The 18,256-nt window shown below is 45.7% G+C and overlaps 1 protein-coding gene across 1 annotated transcript in view; it reads right to left on the reverse strand.

Moving 5' to 3' along the window:
• Window positions 1-1,214: 1,214 nt before the first annotated feature.
• The window catches only part of LOC109197864 (NACHT, LRR and PYD domains-containing protein 1b allele 2-like), a 48,451-nt gene continuing 31,409 nt past the window's right edge, over window positions 1,215-18,256 (reverse strand). The window contains exon 8 of the mRNA XM_019353621.2: window positions 1,215-3,008. Within this exon, the coding sequence (XP_019209166.1) occupies window positions 2,746-3,008 (263 nt within the window). The 3' untranslated portion in view covers window positions 1,215-2,745. The remainder of the gene's footprint in view (window positions 3,009-18,256) is intronic.

Raw genomic sequence — 18,256 nt, forward strand, 5'->3', positions numbered from 1 at the left:
GTCCAACACACGAGGCTGAAAACAAAAGGCGACAAAGCTTTTGTAACTGTGGCCCCCAGATTGTGGAACTCTCTCCCTTTGAGCCTGAGATCTGTGGACTCAGTGGTCGCTTTTAAAAAACAGCTAAAAACTCATCTTTTTAAACTTGCTTTTGGTTGATTTTTATTTTTAGGTTTTAGCTTCTGTGAAGCACTTTGTGATTTTTATCTTGAAAGGTGCTATATAAATAAAGTTTTACTTACTTACTTACTTACTTACTTACTTACTAAAGAATAACAGAACAGACTCCTCCAAGAGCTATAACCCAAAACAAAAAAGAAAGCAAAAGATCCCACTTAATGCACACTCCCTCACAGCTCAGCAGTCATCAACCCAAACACAGGTCAAGACAGATAACCTCTTTACACATACAGCAGCTCCCACTCACAGCCACACACACACTTCCGCGCTGTGGTTCACAGCAAAGTTACACATAGATCCCAGCATTAAACTCTGCTCCTTCACTGTGTCCAATATTAATAGTTTTAACAGTGTAACATTTTTAACTCTCCAATTACAAGGGACACTTTTAATGTTCCTTTTCAAGGCGAGGCGAAAATGTACCTTGAACCTGGGCGGAATCCCCTCAGACAGAACCATTTATTTTATACAGAAAAAAGCTCTGCTTACCTTATCCGGCCACTTGGCGCTCTCTGGGTGCGCAGAGTGGCAACAAAACCCATGGTCCACGGCTGATACCTCCAACTCCTTTTCCCTTCGTTGGCACCAAATTGTGGTTGTCACAATTGAGAGTAATTCTTCAGATTAGCAGTAGGTGGATCACAGCTTCCCAATTTCAATTAAAGTCAAAAACACAAAAATCACAGGAGAGGAGCAAAGTTCTATGCCAGCTGTTTTATTGAACAGTGCAGCTCAGCAAAACAGAAGGAAAAGCAAAGCTCCGTTAGGGTGTTCGCCGTAAGCGCATGCTGGTTGGGACCAACCCCAACGGACAGACAGCAGGAAAAAGCCCAGAGGGCTTTTAAAGGTACCAGTAGTCCCACTTCCTGCTGCTGAGTAACTTTCCCACACACACAAAAACAGCAGGTGCAGGGTCAAGTATGGGCCAGGGTTTGGGCAGGGCCCTCAGCCAGGGCCCTGCCCAAACCCTAGGGATACCCCTAGGCTAACCCTTTGCTTTTCCTTCTGACAACAGGTCACAACATGGTCAAAGGTCACACATTAGTACAACAAATAGCATACTTTTTTGTGATAATCTTATGATATACTTGACATGTGAATAATACTTGACCTAACTACATCAAATATATGGGTTAAATGCATTACATAAAAATAGACACTCCAGTGTAGGTTTATAGTGTGTGTGTACATGACAGTGATTTCATTATGTTGTTTTCAGTATCCCTGTTACCATGTTACTATTTTTAAGAGATGTGTCTCATGAATGTGCTGCATGAAAAACATTTATTGTGTGTGCATGTGTGCAAAACACCACGTGCCTAAAACTCTGAGTGAAAGTTACAGTATATTCAGTGCAGATAGATATATAGGTATTCATGTCATACAAAAATCCACCACAATAGGATAGTTGGCATGACAGATTCAGCTAGGGATCGAACCTTCCGAACCTACTAACCTTCCTATTGGGAGATGACTAGTAGGTTACCTGCTCTATCTCCTGAGCTACAGCTACCTCAGCTGTTTAAACTCCGAGAGGTGGGGGTTATGCAACCTATGTAAATGTCCGTTGTTGGTGGTATATGAGCTCCGACCATTCACAACTTGTGAGGTGAGCAATGATTTTGACTCGATCAGTGTTAAGCCTGCCCCCTGGGTTTGATGGGTGTGGTTGACAGATAAAATTAATCCTTAAACACACCAAATCATTTTTGTGTGCCATTACATTTCTCCTCCAGTCTCTGTTTTGTCCTGTCACCCTATGTTCTCCTTTTCACACTTCACATTCACCGCACATCCGACTGGTCATGCCAGATGGCTGCACCTCCTTGAGCCTAGTTCTGATTTTTCTTCCTATATAAATAAAACTGAGTTGAATTGAAAAAAAAGTGATATACTGCAAACCCTACTGCTTAGTGAGCTGTACATTTATGGTTTCAATTAGGCTGACTACATATAAGGTTAAAACTCTTCATTTTCATTCTACTGCAAATAAAAATGAAAACCAATGAAAAGGTGTAGCCTTCAGAAAAACACACATTTTTCCAACTTAAGATGTTTTCATAATTTCCTTTCATTATAAACTTCATACATTTCAATATATACTTTTTACTTAGAAATGAAAAAGTTTGTTTGCATTCTGTGACTGACATACAAGTTGAATTATAATAATTAGGTATTTTAAATTAAATATGCAAATATTATATTTGGTTATGTTCTGAAAAAAACATTCACTTCATTCACTTCTGTATCTCATCTTGCAGAAAACATAAAGCACATACAATTACAAAAGATAAAAAAGATAACATATTCAAAATGGCACATTTTATGACTTTACAAAAACAATTATGTGGTTGAGAAAACAAAACTGTTTTACATTTAACATTTTTTTTGCCACTAAATAGATGAAAATTAATTGATATCAATGTTCAAGATGTCCTCCTTACACATAAGGCATGGAGAAGGCTGTGGGTTAATCAGATGTACAGTTTGGTTCCAGCAACAGCATTTGTCACAGTCATGAAAAACCAGACTCTTTATACTCTATCAGAGGCCAACAATATTCTTTCACTGAGATCCTTCAAGCTCAGACATGAGATGCTTTAGAGATTTCATCTCTTTCAAAATTTTATATAGGGCTTCTTTGCCTACATTTGTCGTCACGGACTGAAAAATTTTTCTCATTTGATCTTGTGTTGTATTTAAACCACTCGCTGCATTATAGCACTCATACGAGATCAAGTCCTTTTGAAGGAGATTGTCCAGAATGGCTTTTGTTTCACTCACGTTGTTAATCAGAGCTGTTCGATGGCGATCTACAAAATGCTTACCTGAGGAGGTTAAATACAAAAACAATGGAAACAGTAAATACTAGAAGTTGTAATGGTCTATTATAGGAAATATAGTAATGTGAAAAACAAAAAAATATTGTCAATTGTAAGGATTTTTGCATCAGGAGATAATAATCATCTACTCCTTTCCAGGTTCAGAGATAATTAAAGTCATTACCTCGGATAAACAACAACATGACAAATTGTACTCTGTCATTATTTAACCCTCTGGGGTCGACGGACACGCCAGCGCGTCTAAATCACATGACCAATTTAAGACGACACAGCAAGAAAATGCAGTTCTCTGGTTACAGAATTTACAGAATTAACCAGAATTAACAATTACTACTTGGGTCGAAAGTGCGGACTTCAAACTGTATACCACACTGTAAAAAATGTTTGTGAAATTAACAGTAAAATTGTGTAAAATCTTGACATCAAAAATGTGTAAATAGAAAAACAAAAAAGCAATGTTTAATTTACATCAACATTTTGTAAATAATACATATATACCTGTAAAGTCCTGAACCAAGTAAAAGTGTTAATTTTACAGTAGGAATATGTTTTAAATATCAAAAGTCCTTGTTGAATTTACAGTTTACTGTTTTATAAACACTGAAAAATTGTAATTTAAAAGTCAACATGTACAACTGAAACAGGTAACAAAATAATGTTAAAATTACATATTTTTTTTTAGGTTTTTTTTTAATTCAGAAAGTATCTGTATTGCATTTTACAAATTCATTCAAACTCATTTACAACGTTGGTCACACACAAACCACTTTTTAAGTGGGCCAGACCAGTATAATTTCTGTCAGTGTAAAGAAGTTATCAGAGATATCTTTATATGGCAGTACAATTTCAGCAGTACTTGTCAGTCTTTCTACATTTTAAAGACAAACTGCTGTAGTAAATAAATGAAATCATTCAGCATAAGTCTTTAGTCTTAAATTGCAATAAATAAATGTTAAAAATGACCTAAAGGTTATGACAGCCCACTGGCCAGACTGTCATGTAATTATAAAATAGAAAGGTTTTATTGATTCATAGAAAATGTCCTGTTTTTTTATAGACAGTTAAAAGACAGGAACTTTTATTTCATTTAGTTGTTATTGCTTTGGTGTAGTGTGAATGGTTATGGGGTAGGTCTTTTTCAGTGGGAGAAAAATCCAAAGCTTGTTAAAATCCAAACAGACTAGAGTCTGTGCTGGGCTGATTATCTTTCAAATAGACAGCTGGTCATCTCCTCCATGTTAGTCATTTCTTTAATTTTGCACCACGTTCAATCAATTTTAGCCAGATTTAGTAAAAGTTAACTTAATCAATTGCTCAAATGTTTATTTTTTTAATGCCCAAAGTGTGTTAGTATTTAAAAACTACACAAGCTCTACCTTGGGAAATCACTGAGCGTGAGAGTTTGTTTCTGTTCTTTGATTGGACCACTTAAATTATTGCGGGAGTAGCAAGCTTGTGCCATTACGCGCTCAGTCTGCGAGCAGAGTGGTGGAGATGTGTGTACGTTGAGATATTCAGGTATTTTAGCATGAGCAAAAGTTTTGGTAAGGTAACATTGCATTTTCTGTTATCTTTAAATACATGAGAGTATGTTTTCCAGTAATAGTATTAATGGCATCTGACCGAGCGATAGGCTAGTCCTATTTTTTCCATGCTGTTTTCAAGCAGTGGTTATTGAAAGGTCATAGGAGGTTAGTAACCTGAAACAAATGTGCTGTCGACAGCTACAATGATTTCGTGCTCTTTTTGCAACAAAACGCTGAAGACGTTGAGGGGTTATGTGCTGCATTGTAGAGTTCACAGGAACGAACCCGATCATTTTTTCAAATGCGTCAGTAGTGAATGCAGGCGTACATTTTATGCTTACACGGCCTTTAAACCCCATTTCTATCGGATTCACAATGTACCTGCACCCCCTATTGCTGGTAGCGCCATTTTTACAGACTTAAAATGTGCTACTACACTCTGTGAGTGCCAATTTCACACAGTGAAAGAACTTATATCCCACTTAAAACAGCATATAGTGGAGGGGCGACCTGTGGCATGTCCAGTAACTGGTTGTAAAAGTATGTTCTCTGTGAAATCGTCATTTACTGCTCATATGTCCAGAAAACATAGAGAATGCTCTGTTGAAAGCATAAGCGACATGTATAGGGGCACTTCCTCAGTCTTCTGCTGTATTTGCAGGTGAAGATGCTCCCCAGAGCTTAAATGAGGCAACAACAAATGAAGGCACTGAACTGCCACAGAATTTCAGTGATGCCTTCCTTAGGAATGTGTGTTTGTTTTACCTAAAACTGCAAGGGCAGCTCCTTCTTCCAGCTTCAACAATACAGACAATTGTTGAAGAGATGCAAAATGTGCATTTGTTGGGCCAGGATTATGCTTTAGGTAAATTGCATTCACTTTTAAAAAATGACTTGTGCCTAACAGATGACACTATTGTTAAAATCTGTGATTGTATTAAGGAGTCAGATCTGTTTTCTACCTGTCATAAGGGCCCACTGAGAAAGACATACACAAGAACTCAGACATTCAAAAAAGATATTCAAATATGTAGAGCATGAAAAATTAACATTAGGAAATGATGAAAATATGACACCATGGTTTGCCTACTATATACCAGTGAAACAAACACTAAGTAGCTTATTAGAATCAGAATTATGGAAGAATTCAGTGTCAGAGCAGTCTTGTGAAACTGACTCTGAGGCTTTTGGAGACATAAGTGATGGACAAAGCTTTAAGTCCAACAAGTTTTTCATTGACAATCCAGGATGCTTGAAGCTAATTCTGTACCAGGATGCATTTGAAATTGTTAATCCTCTTGGCTCCGCTAAGAAAAAACACAAAGTGGTTCCAATCTATCTGTCAGTGGCAAATTTGCCTGCTCATTTGCGGTCCAATACTGATCACATGTCCATTGTCTTACTATGTTGAGAGAATGACCTTAAAAAATTTGGAAACGCAAAGGTTTTCTCAAAAGTGGTAGAAGATTTAAAAGATTTGGAGGAAAATGTTATCATTTCTGGTGATGAAATAGTCAAAGCAGCTTTGTACAGCATTGCTGGTGATAATTTGGGTTCACACAACATTGGTGGGTTTACTGAGAACTTCAGTTGCTCTGAATACTTTTGCAGATACTGTGAAATCACACGAAGTGAGTTTCAGAGTAATGGTCCAAATGCCTGTGGTCCACAGCGTGTAACAGCAGCCTGGCGAGGCGGGAGCGGCTAGCAGGTCCAGCAGGCATGTGGTGTGGAGGTTAGCTGAAATACCCGTAGCCAGTCGGTTAAATCCAATAACAGACCTTTATTTGGTGTCAGCAACATTACACCTCATAAGCCAGGTCTCCACGGCTCCACTCTGTCCGTACATACATATGCGGGGTTCGGTAGCCGCAGGCGCCAGGCCGTTACAACAATATGGTTTCTTTTGAGAGAAGAGAACATGAGCAGCATGAAAATGGATGCCGCTAACAACACACACCCCACTAGGAGACTCCCACAACTACTACAATAGTAGGGCAACCCCCCCTAGTGGTGCTATAACCCAAAAGGGGTTGTTACATCACCCCCCCGGCAATTAGAAGGCTGTCCTCAGCCGGACCCAGGCAACCCTCCTCCCGCTACCCCCTTTCACTATACATAGCTACTTAAGGTAGTAAGCAGGCTGTGGAGGAATTGTTATACAGCATCGGTACAGTCAATACAATCAACAAACAAAATTAGTGCCCGCCGGCAATTAGAAGGCTGTCCTCAGCCGGACCCCAGGTGACCCTCCTCCCGCTACCCCTTTTCACTCTACAAAGCTACTTTAGGTAGTAAGCAGGCTATGGAGGAAGTGTTATACACCCTTCCAGCCTCGGTACAGTCAATAAACAAAATGAGTGATTGAAGCAAACAATAGAGAACATGCAGGGTTACTGGCTAGTCATCCTCTGGAGATGGTCCTAGACAAGGGAAAAACAGACAAAAATACAACACATCCCGTCGCTTAAATCAGTACGATAGAAAACCAAACCAAAAGCCTTCCACGGGCCGTGGTGATGAGGGTTCAGCGGAACAGAACAAGTAATCATCCCTTAAGAACAGAATAATTACAGCATGTACATGTATGAAACCAACCCTCAGTCAACATTGAGTCTGTCCGTATGATAACGGTTAGTCCACCTGGTACCCGTCCAACCAGCGGTCATTACGGGGCACCGGCGGGGTTTGTTGGGAAGATGGCCGCTCTCCCGGCTCCCCCTAGCTCCATGATCCAAACGCGCCATCAGGCTCCCTTGCAGCTCCAGTGAATCCTGTAAGCAAACTCGTGGCTTCTCGACCTCTCCTTGCAAGTTTCCCACTTCAAGGTTGAGGTTAAGAGGTGTAGAGCGAGGGATGATGTACTTTGTCAGGCCGGGCGCTTCATCATCCGGGTCGCAGCCATCCTCCTCACTCCCGGTGTCTGCGTGGGACGCCATTTTAAAAATGTGACCGAAACCACTCTCTCCCACAAAAGTTATGGCGAAGTGAAAAGAGCGGTCACATACAGTACTTAAGCGTTAATATCCGTCAGACAGAGAGCGTCCGTGCACACTGATGCTTCGATGCTTCACACAAAACAATACGTCCCTCTGAATGAACACTGAGTCAAAGTCACCGTAGCGTTAGCCTTAGCTTTAGCACCGCCGATGTCTTAACGGTCCAATAGCACAGAGTTAGCGGTCCGACGGACCGTACAGTTACTCACTGAGTACTCTCCCTCGGCAGGCGAGCGTGTCAAGCGACGGGTCGGCGCTCTCCCGAGCCTGCAAATATCGTTGAAATCGCGGGGAGTCGGCTCCTTCACGGGGTCCTATCGGCCCAGCCAATACAGCCAGACGAAGAGAAAAAAAACGCCACCTCAGCCGAAGTGTCGATCGTTGAAAAACACGGGAAAAATATCCGAGCCCACCGTCAGTCGGTCCGGATGACGATGAAGATCCAGAGGACAATGTTCGGGCGCCACTTTGTAACAGCAGCCTGGCGAGGCGGGAGCGGCTAGCAGGTCCAGCAGGCATGTGGTGTGGAGGTTAGCTGAAATACCCGTAGCCAGTCGGTTAAATCCAATAACAGACCTTTATTTGGTGTCAGCAACATTACACCTCATAAGCCAGGTCTCCACGGCTCCACTCTGTCCGTACATACATATGCGGGGTTCGGTAGCCGCAGGCGCCAGGCCGTTACAACAATATGGTTTCTTTTGAGAGAAGAGAACATGAGCAGCATGAAAATGGATGCCGCTAACAACACACACCCCACTAGGAGACTCCCACAACTACTACAATAGTAGGGCAACCCCCCCTAGTGGTGCTATAACCCAAAAGGGGTTGTTACAAGCGCACACCTGAAAGCTACAATTCTGCTGTGGGCGATCTGCAAGCTGAAGGCAGTCAAGAAATCAAAGGGATAAAGGTAAACTCTGTTTGTAATACCTTGAAATCTTTTCATGTTTGCCAACCTGGTTTACCACCTTGTTTAGGCCATGACATATTTGAGGGTGTCTTTGTTAAGGTTGGCTGTGTGGCAGGCTGGCAAGGAGGAGTGGTGGACCCAAAGTGCAGACTCAGACTCAAGGGATGAACTCAAAATACTCAGCTTTATTTGCTGGCACAGGGAAACAAGCATACAAAGCAAAGCAAACTAAACTAAACTGGGAAACAACATAAACTCACGGGAAACACAGGGAGATCCACACAGCATGGGGGACGACGCGACAGAGAGCACAAGAAAACACAGGGCTTAAATACACAGAGGGAGCAATCAGGGAATGGGCAACAGGAGGGAAACACAGCTAGGGCAAATCAGGACTAACGAGACAGGAAGCAAAACCAGATATATTAACATAAGACATGGACCTTCAAAATAAAACAGGAAACATAACACAGACTGAACTTACAGACACAGACTCACAGGCAGGCACTACAACAGAGGGAACAGAGACATGGGACCAGGGCAGACACAGACACTGACTGGACACGGGGATATAGCAACAAAGGATACACAGAGACGCGAACTAGACAAGGGGATACAGCTGACAGGGGAGACAGAGCAACTAAAGAAGACAGAGACAAACCATAAAACAGAACTCAAAGAAACCAAAAACTAGAAATTATGAATAATATAATAAACCCAAAAACCCTGGGTCAACGACCCAGGCATCCTAACAGTACCCCCCCTTAAGGGCTGGCTTCCAGACAGCCCAAACCAGAACCCCAAAAACAAAAAAACAACCCAACCAGGGTGGGCGGTGGGGGAAACAGGACGGAGGGCACGAAACAAACGAAACACAAGGAACCAGAAACCAAAACACAGGGAACAAAGTCCAAAACAGAACAAAACAACAGCACTGAGGCCCAGGAACAGTCCAAAAGAAAACAAACAAAAGGGCCCATGAAAGGCGCAGAGGCCCAGGCAACAGTCTCGAAAAGGTTCAGGGGGCCGCCCATGACGGCAATGACGTCCAGTCATTGGCCGGGAAAGGGGCCGGACAGGACGTGCAGGGCGAGCAGGCCGGACAGGACGGGCAGGGCGAGCAGGCCGGACAGGGCAGAAGGGCGAGGACGTGCAAACGGAGGCCTGGACGGAGGCCGGCGCTGTAGAGGCGAAGGATGTGGTCCGGACGCCGGCGTGGCCAAGGCAGGACCAAGCGAAGGCGAAGCCGTAGCCGAGGCCGGACCAGGCGAAGGCGAAGACTCGGAGGCCGGACCAGGCGAAGGCGAAGACTCGGAGGCCGGACCAGGCGAAGGCGAAGACTCGGAGGCCGGACCAGGCGAAGGCGAAGACTCGGAGGCCGGACCAGGCGAAGGCGACGACTCGGAGGCCGGACCAGGCGAAGGCGACGACTCGGAGGCCGGACCAGGCGAAGGCGACGCTGCAGGCGACGGCGTGGGAGCCGGAGACGGTGGTGCTGCAGGCGACGCTGAAGCTGATGAGGAGGCTGCTGCAGGCGACGCTGAAGCTGGACCAGACGACGCTGAAGCCGGACCAGGCGACGGAGGAGCTGAAGCCGGACCAGGCGACGGCGGAGCTGAAGCCGGAACAGGCGACGGCGGAGCTGAAGCCGGAACAGGCGACGGCGGAGCTGAAGCCGGAACAAGCGAGGCAGGTGGCTGGACGGGCCCCTCGGACCCTCCAGGCGAGGCAGGTGGCTGGACGGGCCCCTCGGACCCTCCAGCGGGAACAGGAAGCTGGACGGGCCCCTTTGACCCTCCAGTGGGAACAGGCGGCTGGACGGGCCCCTTTGACCCTCCAGCGGGAACAGGCGGCTGGACGGGCCCTCGGGCCCTCCAGCGGGAACAGGCGGCTGGACGGGCCCCTCGGCCCTCCAGCGGGAACAGGCGGCTGGACGGGCCCCTCGGGCCCTCTAGCTGACGAGGCAGGAGGCTGGACGGGCTCCTCGGGCCCTCCAGCGGGAACAGACAGCTGGACGGGCTCCTCGGACCCTCCAGCGGAGACAGAAGGCTGGACGGGCCCCTTTGACCCTCCAGCGGAGACAGAAGGCTGGACGGGCCCCTCTGACCCTCCAGCGGGAACAGGAGGCTGAAGCAGTCCCTCGGACCCTCCAGCGGGAACCGGCGGCTGGACGGGCCCCTCGGACCCTCCAGCGGGAACAGAAGGCTGGACGGGCCCCTCGGACCCTCCAGCGGAGGCAGAAGGCTGGTGCGGTTCTCCAGAACCCCCAGCAGGAACAGAAGGCTGGACGGGCCCCTCAGACCCTCCAGCGGAGACAAACAAAGGCTGGGGCGGTTCTCCAGAACCCCCAGCGGGAACAGAAGGCTGGACGGGCCCCTCGGACCCTCCAGCGGAGACAAACAAAGGCTGGGGCGGTTCTCCAGAACCCCCAGCGGGAACAGAAGGCTGGACGGGCCCCTCGGACCCTCCAGCGGAAACAGGTAGCTGGACAGGTGACGGAGGAGAGGAGTGGCGGTGGCGAGGGCGCCGTTTCCTTCGGGATGAGGGAATCGGAACTGGTGGAGAAACAGACACCACCTCCTCATCCTCAGACCACATAGCTGCCAGGAAAGAGGCTGGTGAACGGACAGGCAAACAAGGTTCCAGTTGGCGTGTGGAAGGAGAGGAAGTCCGTGGCAGCGTAGAGGCAGGTGGGGAGTGTGTGTCTGGCTGAGGCAGCGATGGGGGAAATTTAGTGAGTGAGAGAGCAAGCTCACTAGCCCTGACTTGCTCTCTCCAGGCAGTAATGGTGCTATCCAACTTAGTGTCCTTAGCAAACTGAGAAAGCTGAGGGTTATGCCGAATGATAGCATCTACTGCACTTAGCCCGACTGCCATAGTCCGTAAATCCTGTGACTCGGCAATGCGGTCGAGCAGACTCACCATTCGCTCCAACTCAGCGTAGTACTCCGAGGAAAAAGAGTCTGCGGGGTCCATTTTCTGGTCGCGTCGTTCTGTTAAGGTTGGCTGTGTGGCAGGCTGGCAAGGAGGAGTGGTGGACCCAAAGTGCAGACTCAGACTCAAGGGATGAACTCAAAATACTCAGCTTTATTTGCTGGCACAGGGAAACAAGCATACAAAGCAAAGCAAACTAAACTAAACTGGGAAACAACATAAACTCACGGGAAACACAGGGAGATCCACACAGCATGGGGGACAACACGACAGAGAGCACAAGAAAACACAGGGCTTAAATACACAGAGGGAGCAATCAGGGAATGGGCAACAGGAGGGAAACACAGCTGGGGCAAATCAGGACTAACGAGACAGGAAGCAAAACCAGATATATTAACATAAGACATGGACCTTCAAAATAAAACAGGAAACATAACACAGACTGAACTTACAGACACAGACTCACAGGCAGGCACTACAACAGAGGGAACAGAGACATGGGACCAGGGCAGACACAGACACTGACTGGACACGGGGATATAGCAACAAAGGATACACAGAGACGCGAACTAGACAAGGGGATACAGCTGACAGGGGAGACAGAGCAACTAAAGAAGACAGAGACAAACCATAAAACAGAACTCAAAGAAACCAAAAACTAGAAATTATGAATAATATAATAAACCCAAAAACCCTGGGTCAACGACCCAGGCATCCTAACAGTCTTAGCCTATGATAGTGCACTGTACTTGAAGTATTTTGCTAAGACAAAGAAATGGTTTTGTGCACTTTTGAACCGGCGCATTAAACAGTTCAAGTACAAAGGAGCTGATGCGCTAACAAAACCGTGTGCTGTCAACCCAGATTTAACCAAACTTTCAGGTCAAGCCATTCAGAACTGGAATTTCTCACGTTGCAGTTATTTATTTGTAAAAAATGTTTGGAATCATGTATGATTTTCGTTCCACTTCTCACGTGTACACCACTTTGTATCGGTCTTTCACGTGGAATTCCAATAAAATTGATTCATGTTTGTGGCTGTAATGTGACAAAATGTGGAAAAGTTCAAGGGGGCCGAATACTTTTGCAAGCCACTGTAGCTGTTCTTTTGTACTGCTTTTAAGTGAAACATTCTTTGAATGTGAGGAAAATGCTGTTCATCCTCTTTAGCTCTAGCGTAGACTCTGCCATGTTTTCATGTTTATTCTTTCCGTGTGTCCACTACTTTGAAAGGCTTGGGCCGCTCTGCCCGCCACAGTTTCAAACTGGTCATGTGACTGCATGGCCACATCTCATTGGTAAAAAAAGTTACCGGAAACTCCACTGGTGGCATGTTATCTATTGTGTTAAACTAATTATTTTTTTTAAAAAGTAACGAGTCGAATTTTGCAAATGTAGCGAAGTAAAAGTACCATTTCTTCTTCATAAATGTACTCAAGTAAAAGTAAAAAGTATCGTGCAAAAAGGGTACTTTAAAAGTACATTTTTTTTCAAAAACTTACTCAAGTAAATGTAACAGAGTAAATGTAACTCGTTACTACCCACCTCTGCTGTTTTCCCAATAAAAGGCAGCAAGCAGAGGCCGTTGTCGGGGTCAGTCTGTGGTAGGATTCAGAGTGCTTTCTGAGACACCGGCCGGGGCCTCCCTTGCTAGCAAGTAAAAGATGTTCGTCTTGTTTTTGTCGTTAACGAGAATCAGTCTCTAAACTAGCGGGGCTTGTGGAAACACAGACCCAACAACAGTGCATAGAAACATAAAGCTAGAGAGGATACGAATTATAATAGTTTGCCACTTTTGGACAGTGATGTGCACATTAACCTTCCTCTCGTGTTAGGGTCGGCACCGACCCATTTTAAATTTCAAATGCATAAAAAAATCACATACATTTGTTTATTGTATCAAGGCTTTTTGACTTTGTCAGGAACCTCTATCTCTACAAAATAACACACAAAAAGTAAATCTTTTCACTAAATTATAAAATGCTCTAGTTGAAATTATGACCTTTGTGTTGTTAGGGTTCGTTTTGACCCAGTTATAATATTATGAGTATAAAGCAATAATTAGAGCAAAAACTGAAATCATAAGTGCACTGTCAGCTAAAACACTGACAGCCAGCTCCTCTTCTAATCATATGAGCTTTAGGGGATTCTTATTTTGCTTGTTTTTCCAGTATACCTGCACAAAAACAAAACAAAACAAAGACGGGCATGTCAAGACGTGAGGTGAATTCACTCATTTGAGTGGCCATTTGACTTCCAGAGTGCACATTTACAATTTGCAGCATACAAAAATGAGAAGAAGATTCACAGTGAGCCAAGTTCTGGATCATATTTTTAGTGAAAATGAAGGAGAGGACAACGAGCAGCATAGTGATTCAGATCGGCAGGTTTTTTTTTTTTGTTTGTTTTTTGCCTGTCCCATTTGGTTCTTAAGCCGTCAGAATTGTTGTCTGAAGACCAACAAGGATACCAAATGGATTTATTTTGCCAAATGGATCATCATGGCATTGCCGTATTGGTCCATTTGATCAAACTTTGTTGTTATTATTTATTTTATTTTCAGTTGTTACAGATGGGACAGACATGACTGGGGGATAGGAAAGGGAGAAAGAAAGAGAGGAAGGAAAAGAAAAACAGAAGGGAAAAGGGACAGTGAGAAAGGGCACTTACAAAGACAAAGAGAAAAAAAAAAAAAAAAAATCTCCTGGATCACCTGTTGAGAGAAAAAGAAGAGAAGACAAGCAAAAAAAAAAAAAACCAAACAAAAACAAAGCAACATACTAAACACAACACCATCACGTTAATCTAGCTAAGTGTGAACAGCAGTAAATACTAAATATTGAAAGTTGTTGTGCAGCACGCAGGACAGACAGCGCACAATGTGCTTTGAAGTAGCAGCTAAGAAAGGTGTAGTTTATGTCCACGAACAGTGAACACCCGTGTGCACACCTGTGTGGATCAACGCGCTTGTATACAAAAGGTTTCCCCATGTAACGGTCTGCTAGAGGGTGTGGAGGCCCATAGCCCCGTCCCCCAGGGCATGAAGCAGGCATGGAGGAGATCCAGGCTCCAGACATCCAGAAGCCCAGAGTGCGAGAGCCCAAGGAGTACCACCGGAGGGGCATCCGTGCCACCTTCCTGGGAAGGGCTGAGGAGATCCCCAGACGAGGGGGTCACCCAGTAGCCACGGAGCAGAAGCCAGAGGGGGCTGCACCGGCGTGCCCGCCGGCTCTGCCGGCAGCCAGCTGTGCCAGAGTGAACCGAGTTGCAGGCCCGAGGCCGGAGGCCCGAGGGCCCCCTTTGCCCCGGAAGAGGCCTGACCGAGCGACAGGCACCAGGCCCCGCCAAGTAGCCACCGGGAGTGAGCTGGTGCATATCTGAGCGCCCAGCCCCGGACACCAAGAACCACCAATGCACCAACCCCTGAGGGCATCAGTTACCAGCAGGGAGTGTGGTGAGGGGAGATAGGCCTCCACACTTGGAGGGCCTGGGAGTACCCAGGGAGGTGGAGTCTAAGACCCGACCTGACATATAGACACAGACAAACAGGCACACACAGACATAAACATGCTTTCCCACCCTCATGCACACGTATACAAACACTCAGCACTCACCCAACGTAGGGACAGACATACATGGACATGTACACACAATCATACTCCCCAAACATACTCTATGCCCCGGGTTCAGGTACCCTCGCCCCCAGAGGGGGAAACGGCACCCAGACCCAAGAGATGTGACCCTTTCCCCCGGGGTGGAGGCAAGCAGACCGCCCCAGGCTCCGCAGCAGTAGGGAGGCCAATCGGACAGCCAACACCTCCTCCCAGCCCCCCGCCCCGATGGCTAGTAGAGAACGGGGGTGTGTGAAGACCCCATACCTCCCTCCTCCCGCTCATGTGTAGTGTTGCTGCGTGTTGTTCTAAAGTGCATTTAAAACAAGGGAGGGCATGGTGCTGCTGCCAGAGAGCAGCAGGTGTTAGCACGGCCCCTCCCGAGAACCCTCAATGTCTACATGGATTTAAAATTGAGAGGTGGGCACCGGCGCCAGAGGTAGGGTTGAATATACAGGCCGTCCTCTGGACGCCGTTAACGTGGTCACCCTCAAGGCCCTATATATGTGTGTGTGTGTGTTATGAGAGTGTGAATAATGTGGATGTCTAAGTTGTGAAATAAAATTGAGGCACAGGTGGCCAGAAGGGGACAGAGGGGGGGGAATGCCTCCCCTGCACCCTGGTGACACACCCGCACCCCAAGGCCCTACCTGTGTGGGTGGGTGTGGTGGAGCGGGAAGAGGGAGGCAGCCGGGGATGGGGAGGAAAAGAAGGGAGGGGCAAGATGCCCCTCCTTAGGGCCAGCTCCCCGGCTGACCCCAGTAGGCACCCCCGTCCTCTAGTACCCACCAAGGCAAGGGAGCCCAGGCCCATCCAGACCGGGGCCTATGGCAGCAGCACCGCTGCCGGCAGGTTTCTAAGAGGGAAGACAATGTGGACTAGTATCCAGAAGACACAGACACATCTGATCAGAGGTGGAGGTCGCTGGTGCTGAAGCTACTCCTGCTGAAAGATTCAAGTCCAAAAATGGTAAATATCTTTTGGAGCTCAGTACCTCATGATGTACATGGCAGGGCAGCTGCTGCAAATGTCATCAAGATGACCCCTGGAATCACAAGGTTTGCTCTGACCAAAGTCAGTGACATCAAGAGATGTTTTGAGCTATTTATGCCATTGTCACTAAGAAAGATCATTATTACTATGATGAACCTTGAAGGAAAAAAAAGTCCATGGCGACATGTGGAAAGATAGTTATGAGGAATACTTGGACGTAGAGCTGGGCGATATGACCCAAAATTCATATCTCGATATTTTTTAGCTGGATGCCGATATAAGATATATATCTCGATATTTTTTTAAAGCCATAAAGTAAGAACAAAAAGAGAGTTCTTAATCAAAGCTGTGTCCCAGATGTCACACAGGCACTTTTATTAACATACAGCATAGATGTACATGAAAAAAACTACTCAAAAATAAATTATGAGCATTTATTAAATAATGATGCTCTATAAATAAAATAAAACAATGTTGTTTTTGTGCATAACAAAGAGCTCACAATTGTGCAGTCAAAATGTAAACTAAAAGACGCTGAGCATAATAATAGACAGATTTCACAGCTGCTCTGTTCCCAACTTCTACTGCGTGACTGACAGCCTGGAGTTTGAAATCCGCTTCGTAACCATGTCTCTGAACAGGTGCCATTTATGGTCCTTATACACACACACAATACGGTAATATTACGTTGAAGCACAGTACGTATTACTCCGCGAGGCTCCTCGGTAGCCGTAATGCTCCGACAATCCATCAAGCGGTGCAGCTCCGTAGCTTACCAAAGTCGTACTAAAACATTTTTTGACAGATTGCTGAGCGCTGTGTATCACATAAAATCGGTTCGCGGTCATCAAGCACAACCAGAATTCATACAAAAGGCGCGCAGTCAACTTTTGAGAAAATGAAAGGATTTCAGGCCGTGCATGGCGTTAGCGTGGCTAGCTCGTTAGCGTGGCTAGCTCATTAACACGTTGACGCCGTCCAGCCCCACGCACGGGGCGATGCGCAGTAACTCATTAACAGAGATTTGCCATGTCCATTTTGTCGCTGCCTGCAGGTGAAGCGATGGGGGAGGAGGGGGAGTTGTGTTCAGTGAAGGAGAGGCGAGGCCGAGTAACGTTGCGTAAAGACAAAAGTGGATGAAAGAGAGGCAAACTTGCGGCTCCGCAACTATAATTATAACGTAACATAGACTATATCGATATAAAGGATATTGTCACATCTTATATCTCGTATAAAAATATATCGATATTTTAAAAAAAACTCCATATATCGCCCAGCTCTACTTGGACGCTTTCATTGGTGTTCTTCTTGCTGGAGTGTACAGATGCTGCAATGATGCCAGTGATAGACAGTTCTGACTACTAAATGTAATTCTCAGAATACCTCCACCATTCCACGATGCATGCATGGAATTAAGTTGCAAAGAAAAAAAAAGATAAATAACTAATTATGTCTTGTATTTTAGATTCCTGACAGCACTGCTTTGTTGACAAACCCCTGGAGTACTGAGGACTGCCACAGGAAAGGAAGACTAAGAGTTACCTCTGCTGCTGAGGATAAATTCCTCTGAGTCACCAGCCTCAGAAATCGAATTAGAGCCCAGACAAATACCACACAGTGTTCCAGTAGCAGACACACCACTACACCAACTGTTTAGAGGAAACTGTGTGAATCGGGCCTTTCTGGTCAAATAGCTGCTAAAAAACACTACTAAGGAAAAGCAATATCATAAGAGATGAGTTTGGGCCAAGAAACACAAGGTATGGACATTAGACCAGAGGAAATCTGTGCTTTGGTCTGATGACTTCAAATCTGAGATCTTGAAGGCCCACTGTGTCACGGCCCGGAGGATCAGCATCTCCCTGATCACTAGTTTTGCCTCTCGCTCTCTCTTTCTCTCTCTCTCTCAATGCGCTGAGATGCTAGAGTAAACTTGCTCAGGACTAGGCTGCACTGACGCGAATGTGCAGGGTTTTTGACTGAACTCGGGTTACATTTTACAACAGTGGAGGACAAATGAGAGTGACTAGGCCAAAATTGCCTTTTTCGTTCAATTGCTACTTGGTCGAGCATTAAATTGGGCGCAAGCTGTATTAAGAACTGATCCGGAAATCACTTACCATGATTTTCTTTCTAAGTTTAAGAGCGTTTTTGAGAGGGGCAGCGGGGCCACTGCTGCTGCTCACTGGTTGTTAAATTTTAAGCAGGGAAGACTACTCTGTTTATTTTTGGGCTTTGGCTGGGTGGGAGGAGCAAG

The sequence above is a fragment of the Oreochromis niloticus genome, linkage group LG3, assembly GCF_001858045.2.
Source record: "Oreochromis niloticus isolate F11D_XX linkage group LG3, O_niloticus_UMD_NMBU, whole genome shotgun sequence".
Taxonomy (NCBI): Eukaryota; Metazoa; Chordata; class Actinopteri; order Cichliformes; family Cichlidae; genus Oreochromis; species Oreochromis niloticus.